We start from the raw sequence: 7,890 nt of genomic DNA, 5'->3' as shown, positions 1-7,890 counted from the left end.
CCCCTGGGGGAGTGTTTTAGCCTATATATAGATTCCTTGGATGGGCTACTACCACACAGTGGAACCCTGCTTTCCCAGAGGGACACCAACCACCAGGAGCACACAGGGCGACCCCCACGGAAAAAGGACCACCCATTCCAGCCTCATCTCTTACAGAGGAGAGATCACCCATTACCAGATGACATCCGGATTTTTTACACACAAAAGCGCAATTATTATGCGCATCCGGTGAGTGCGCATTGCTTATCGTTACTGCACGGTTACCGGACTCCTGTGTTACCTGAGCACCTAAATATTAATTTATATATGATTTACACATCATTGATCCTGGTCCATATTTCTGTTTGAACTTTATATATAAGGAGATCCATTTTTAGGATCATTTCACAAGCCATAACACCTGCAAAGGGTTCCTGAGCCTTTAAATGGTCTCAGTCTGGTTCAGTAGGAACCACAATCATGGGAAAGACTGCTGACCTGACACCATCATTGACACCCTCCATAAGGAGGGAAAGCCTCAGAAGGTAATTGCAAAAGAAGTTGGATGTTCCCAAAGTGCTGTATCAAAGCACATTAATAGAACGTTATGTGGAAGGGAAAAGTGTGGAAGAAAAAGGTGCACAAGCAACAGGGATGACCGCAGCCTGGAGAGGATTGTCAGCAAAAGGCCATTCAAAAGTGTTGGGGACTTTCACAAGGAGTGGACTGAGGCCACCACAAGAGCCACCATACACAGACGGATCCTGGACATGGGCTTCAAATGTCGTATTCCGCTTGTCAAGCCGCTCCTGAACAACAAACAGCGTCAGAAGCGTCTTACCTGGGCTAAAGACAAACGGACCTGGTCTGTTGCTCAGTGGTCCAAAGTCCTCTTTTCTGATGAGAGCAACTTTTGCATCTCATTTGGAAACCAAGGACCCCGAGTATGGAGGAAGAATGGAGAGGCCCAAGGACCCCGAGTATGGAGGAAGAATGGAGAGGCCCAAGGACCCCGAGTATGGAGGAAGAATGGAGAGGCCCAAGGACCCCGAGTATGGAGGAAGAATGGAGAGGCCCAAGGACCCCGAGTATGGAGGAAGAATGGAGAGGCCCAAGGACCCCGAGTATGGAGGAAGAATGGAGAGGCCCAAGGACCCCGAGTATGGAGGAAGAATGGAGAGGCCCAAGGACCCCGAGTATGGAGGAAGAATGGAGAGGCCCAAGGACCCCGAGTATGGAGGAAGAAGGGAGAGGCCCAAGGACCCCGAGTATGGAGGAAGAATGGAGAGGCCCAAGGACCCCGAGTATGGAGGAAGAATGGAGAGGCCCAAGGACCCCGAGTATGGAGGAAGAAGGGAGAGGCCCAAGGACCCCGAGTATGGAGGAAGAATGGAGAGGCCCAAGGACCCCGAGTATGGAGGAAGAATGGAGAGGCCCAAGGACCCCGAGTATGGAGGAAGAATGGAGAGGCCCAAAGACCCCGAGTATGGAGGAAGAATAGAGAGGCACACACTGCAAGATGCTTGAAGTCCAGTGTGAAGTTTCCACAGTCTGTGTTGATTTGGGGAGCCATGTCATCTGCTGGTGTTGGTCCACTGTACTTCATTAAGTCCAGGGTCAACGCAGCCGTCTACCAGGAGACTTTGGAGCACTTCATGCTTCCTTCCACAGATGAACTTTATGGGGATGCTGACTTCATTTTCCAGCAGGACTTGGCACCGCCCACACTGCCAAAAGCACCAAAACCTGGTTCAATGACCGTGGGATTACTGTGCTTGATTGGCCAGCAAACTCGCCTGACCTGAACCCCATAGAGAATCTATGGGGCATTGCCAAGAGAAAGATGAGACATGAGACCGAACGATGCAGAAGAGCTGAAGGCCGCTATTGAAGCATCCTGGTCTTCCATAACACCTCAGCAGTGCCACAGGCTGATAGCTTCCATGCCACGCCGCATTGAGGCAGTAATTGCTGCAAAAGGGGCCAAAACCAAGTACTGAGTACATATGCAGCTTCTACTTTTCAGAGGTCCGATATTGTTCTATGTACAATCCGTGTTTTATTGATTGCATGGAATATTCTCATTTTCTGAGATTGTGGATTTGGGGTTTTCATGAGCTGTAAGCCATAATCATCACAATGATGACAAATCACAGCTTGAACTATCTTGTTTGCATGTAATGAGTCTCATATATTAGTTTCACCTTTTAAGTTGCTGCACTGAAATAAATCAACTTTTCCACGATATTCTAATTTCTTGAGTTGCACCTGTAAGTGGATCTTAAAGTGGTATTAAAGGCAATTAAAAAAACCAAACTTGTCATACTTGCCTGCTCTGTGTAATGGTTTTGCACAGAGCAGCCCCAAACCTCCTGTTCTCGGATCTCCCGCTTGCACTCCTGGCCCCTCCCTCTTGCCTAGTGCCCCATAACTAGCAGCCTGCAATGGGGGCACCCAAGCAGGCTTACTCTCGAGCTGCTGCTCTGCATGTCCATTCGCACACAGAGCGCAATTTGGCCCCGCCGCTCTCTCTTCTCACTCGCTCACTGGCTGTGATTGATAGCAGTGGGAATCAATGGCCGGGGATCTCGTGCACATCGCTGGATGGAGATTGGGCTCAGGTAAGTATTAGGGAGGCTGGGGGGCCTGCTGCAAATAGGTTTGTTACCTTTAACCTTGAGCCTTAAGAACCCCTTTAATACCTGGAGGCGGAGTTCCTGAATATGGGATCACTGTAATTGGCTGTTGGAATAGTCACATGACTGGGAGCCTGTCTCACCTGCTCTCAATCATAAAAGGTGGCGGGGAGCTGCTCCCAGCACAGAACAGCAGACCCCCCTTGGAATTATCTATGAGACAACCCAGTGTTAAGGCCCACCACCATGCAACCTTATACAGTATATGTGATACAGCAGCAATAATAGAAAACAATTCCGGGTTGAGCTTTAATGATTTACAAAACACTCCGATTTTTTCGATATTTAAACGTATGAATATAATTGATATCTTTCAGGTGACGATGATGAATTTGTGAATCCTGCTGCACTGGTACGATACATGAAGGAATATGGAACCCCACGTTCACTACATGGCGCGGTGCAGCATCACGCTGTCGTCCTCCGTTACGCCAAATACCAAGTCTCAGAGGCTCTGTTTCCAAACCCTAAATACCCTTATTTCCTGTCTGGTGGGGGATTTCTCTTCCCAGGAGCTGTAGTCCCACTCCTCTACCAGGCTTCCCAGGAAATCCCAGTCTTCCCTTTGGATGATGTGTATCTAGGCTTTCTGATCCTGGCCAGCAACCTAAGCCTGCGGGATGAAAAGCGCTTTTATGTTTGGGGACTGCAATTTGATGCCTGCACCTTTCAGGAAGCCCTGGTGGTTCACAGCGTCGAAATGGATAATTTAAGAGAAATATGGAGAAAGGTCCAAGAGGCTAACTGTGGGCCTACAAAAGCCACTAGCAAATGACCACAATGCGTGGGCCAAGCTGGTCCAAATAAATAGGATCAATTATCAAACTTCTTTATTTTTCTAAACAGCAAGTCTCAAGTTCCCTGTTTCCAAATGCCTAATTCTCTTATTTCCTGTCCAGTGGTGGATTTCTATTCTCAAGACCCTCAGCACCACTTCTCTGCCAGGCTTCCCAGGACATCCCTGTCTTCAGTAACACAGATACAACACCTCCTGTGCCCAGGGACCCAGATCTGTAGATGGACCAATATAAAGTATGATATATGGAAGTTTCTCCAGGACCGATCAAAGGTTGTGCAGCTCTAATGCGAATCTGGGGAAGCTCGATATGGACTTTAGTAGAGAACAAAAAAACAGAGTGCACCAACCTTGGGAAGGCTCACACATAGATGTGAACTATTTATTGAGGAGGGCTCTCTTAGTCTGGTTAGTTCTGATGAAGAAGGGAGCCCCCATTCGAAACGCGTCAGCTTCATCCTGAGAGTCTCCCCTCCTGATGGGATTTGCACGTGTCTCCTAATCCAGTGACTCCTCTCAGGGATTTGATATGCTTGTTATATTGCTACTCTTGTGAGTATATTTTCTATATCAATAAATCTACTAATTGTTTACTGAGGTAATGCGCAAGGTTGGTGCGCTCTGTTTTTTGTTCTCTACTACAGTCATCCCTGTCTTCACTTTGGATGATGTGTGTCTAGGGTTCCTGATCCTGGCTGCCAACCTAACCCTGTCCAATGACGAATGACTTTACGTTTGGGGGTTGCATTTGATGCCTGCAGCTTTCAGGAAACCCTGGTGGTTCACAGAGTTGAAATGGAGAATTTTAGAGGAATGTAGAGAGAGGTCCAAGAGGCAAAGTGTGAGCCTACAAAAGCCGCTATCAAATGACCACAATGCGTGGGCCAAGCTGGTCCAAGAATAAGATCAATTATCGATGTCCTCCATTATTCCAACCGCCAAGTCTCAAGGCCCCATTTCAAAATTCCTAATGCTCTTAATTCCTGTCCAGTGGAGGATTTCTATTCTCTGGAGCCTCAGCCCCACTCCTCTACTGGGCTTCCCAGGAAATTCCTGTGTTCCCTTTGGATTATGTGTGCCTAGGCTTCCTGATCCTGGCTGCCAACCTAACCCTGTCCAACGACAAACCCAAGAGGCAAAATGTGAGTCTACAAAAGCTGCTATCAAATGACCACAATGCATGGGCCAAGCTGCTCCAAAAATATACGACTAATTAATAATGTCCTCCATTAATCCAAATACCACTTCTCAAGGTCCTGCTATCCAAATTCCCAATACTCTTATGTTCTGTCCAGCAGGGGGTGCTCTTGCCAGGAGCCTCATTCCCTCTCCTTTACCAGAATACTCAGGATATCCCTGTCTTCCCATTGGATGATGTGTATCTGGGCTTCCTACTCCTGGCCTCCAACCTAACCCTGCAGAATGATTTGGGGGCTGGATTTTGATACCTGTAGTTTCCAAGCGCCCTGGTGGTTGACAGGGTCAATATGGAAAAATGTGGAGAGAGGTCACGAAGGAAAGTGTAAGCCTACAAAAACTTACTCAATGACCACATTGTGCAGGTCAAGTTGGTAAAAAAAAAAATAAGACTAGCTTTCAGTGTATCAGGAACCATGAAACTTCTGGAAATTTGGAAATATTGGATGCTTTTTAATTTATTTATAAGCTAAAACTGATATGACATTTATGTATTATTGTTAACCGCTTGCCGCCCTGCCACTGTGTATATACGTGTGCAGGGCGGCAGTGGAGCGCAAAAGCACGTTTTAAAACGGGCTCCGCGCTCCCGACACTTTCGCGGGTAGGGGGCGCGCTCCCACCGACCCGCGGGGGACACGATTCGATCCAGGAGGGATCAATCATTAGATTTCAGCCAGTGATTTCTGGCTGAAATCAGATGATTGGTCCCTGTCCTATCCTGTCCTGTGTTGACATTTACACAGGGCAGGATATGATGTCATTCTTCTCTGCCTGGACACATTCCGTTCCAGACAGAGAAGAAGACACAGTAAAAGTGAGTACAAAGCACTACACTGACAGTTAGAACTCACCTAGGACACATTTAACCCCCTTGATCGCCCCCCCCCCAGGTTAACCCCTTCACTGCCCTGTCACCAGTGTCACTGATCAGTGAAGCGATTTTTACTGATCACTGTATCAGTGTCGCTGGCGACTTCCGATAGTGTTAGCGCCCCTCCCAGATAGCGCCAGTTTGCCCGCCAGTACACCAGTAATCCCGTTTAACCCCTTGATCCCCCCCCCCCCGGTTAACCCCTTCACTGCCCTGTCACCAGTGTCACTGATCAGTGAACCAATTTTTACTGATCACTGTATCAGTGTCGCTGGCGACTTCCGATAGTGTTAGCGCCCCTCCCAGATAGCGCCAGTTTGCCCGCTAGTACACCAGTAATCCCATTTAACCCCCTGATCGCCCCCCTCCCCAGTTAACCCCTTCACTGCCCTGTCACCAGTGTCACTGATCAGTGAACCAATTTTTACTGATCACTGTATCAGTGTCGCTAGCGACTTCCGATAGTGTTAGCGCCCCTCCCAGATAGCGCCAGTTTGCCCGCCAGTACACCAGTAATCCCGTTTAACCCCTTGATCGCCCCCCCCCCCAGTTAACCCCTTCACTGCCCTGTCACCAGTGTCACTGATCAGTGAACCAATTTTTACTGATCACTGTATCAGTGTCGCTGGCGACTTCCGATAGTGTTAGCGCCCCTCCCAGATAGCGCCAGTTTGCCCGCTAGTACACCAGTAATCCCATTTAACCCCTTAATCCCCCCCCCAGTTAACTCCTTCACTGCCCTGTCACCAGTGTCACTGATCAGTGAAGCGATTTTTACTGATCACTGTATTAGTGTTAGCGCCCCTCCCAGATAGCGCCAGATTGCCCACTAACACACCAATAATCCCATCTAACCCCTTGATCGCCCCCCCTTCCTGAGTTGACCCCTTCACTGCCCTGTCACCAGTGTCACTGATCAGTGAACCAATTTTTACTGATCACTGTATCAGTGTCGCTGGCGACTTCCGATAGTGTTAGTGCCCCTCCCAGATAGCGCCAGTTTGCCCGCTAGTGCACCAGAAATCCCATTTAATCCCTTGATCACCCCCTCCCCCCCCCCCCCCAGTTAACCTCTTCACTGCCCTGTCACCAGTGTCATTGATTACAGTGAACAGATTTTTACTGATCACTGTATTAGTGTCACTGGTGACTTCTGATAGTGTTAGCGCCCCTCCTAGATAGCGCCAGTTTGCCCGCTAGTACACCAGTAATCCCATTTAACCCCCTGATCGCCCCCCTCCCCAGTTAACCCCTTCACTGCCCTGTCACCAGTGTCACTGATCAGTGAACCAATTTTTACTGATCACTGTATCAGTGTCGCTAGCGACTCCGATAGTGTTAGCGCCCCTCCCAGATAGCGCCAGTTGCCCGCCAGTACACCAGTAATCCCGTTTAACCCCTTGATCGCCCCCCCCCCAGTTAACCCCTTCACTGCCCTGTCACCAGTGTCCACTGATCAGTGAACCAATTTTTACTGATCACTGTATCAGTGTCGCTGGCGACTTCCGATAGTGTTAGCGCCCCTCCCAGATAGCGCCAGTTTGCCCGCTAGTACACCAGTAATCCCATTTAACCCCTTAATCCCCCCCCCCAGTTAACCCCTTCACTGCCCTGTCACCAGTGTCACTGATCAGTGAAGCGATTTTTACTGATCACTGTATTAGTGTTAGCGCCCCTCCCAGATAGCGCCAGATTGCCCACTAACACACCAATAATCCCATCTAACCCCTTGATCGCCCCCCCTTCCTGAGTTGACCCCTTCACTGCCCTGTCACCAGTGTCACTGATCAGTGAACCAATTTTTTACTGATCACTGTATCAGTGTCGCTGGCGACTTCCGATAGTGTTAGTGCCCCTCCCAGATAGCGCCAGTTTGCCCGCTAGTGCACCAGAAATCCCATTTAACCCTTGATCACCCCCTCCCCCCCCAGTTAAACCTCCTCACTGCCCTGTCACCAGTGTCATTGATTACAGTGAACAGATTTTTACTGATCACTGTATTAGTGTCACTGGTGACTTCTGATAGTGTTAGCGCCCCTCCTAGATAGCGCCAGTTTGCCCTACCAAAAACATGGAGCAGAATACATTTTGGCTTAAAATTTATGACTAACTTTGAGTTTACGATATATTTTTTTATAGCTGAAAGTAGAAAATATTGTTTTTTTTTCAAAAGTTCGTGGTTTTTTTGTTTATAGCGCAAAAAATAAAAAGCGCACAGATGATAAAATACCACCAAAAGAAAGCTCTATTTGTGAAAAAAGGACGTAAATTTCGTTTGGCTGCAGCATTGGCATGACTGCGCAGTTATCATTTGAATTAGTGCAGCGCCAAACAGCAAAAAAAAGGCG

General features: G+C 48.4%; 1 protein-coding gene across 1 annotated transcript in view; it reads left to right on the top strand.

Moving 5' to 3' along the window:
• The window catches only part of LOC149433936 (acetylgalactosaminyl-O-glycosyl-glycoprotein beta-1,3-N-acetylglucosaminyltransferase-like), an 8,155-nt gene extending 4,705 nt beyond the window's left edge, over nucleotides 1-3,450 (top strand). The window contains exon 2 of the mRNA XM_089664261.1: nucleotides 2,993-3,450. Coding sequence (XP_089520387.1) covers nucleotides 2,993-3,450 — 458 coding nt within the window. The remainder of the gene's footprint in view (nucleotides 1-2,992) is intronic.
• Nucleotides 3,451-7,890: the final 4,440 nt, after the last annotated feature.

The sequence above is a fragment of the Staurois parvus genome, unplaced genomic scaffold, assembly GCF_062004578.1.
Source record: "Staurois parvus isolate SC_StPar_1 unplaced genomic scaffold, SC_StPar_1.0 ptg001871l, whole genome shotgun sequence".
In the NCBI taxonomy this organism is placed as follows: domain Eukaryota; kingdom Metazoa; phylum Chordata; class Amphibia; order Anura; family Ranidae; genus Staurois; species Staurois parvus.
Note: the sequence above shows the minus strand (reverse complement) of the source record. Positions and strands in the feature narration are given on the sequence as shown.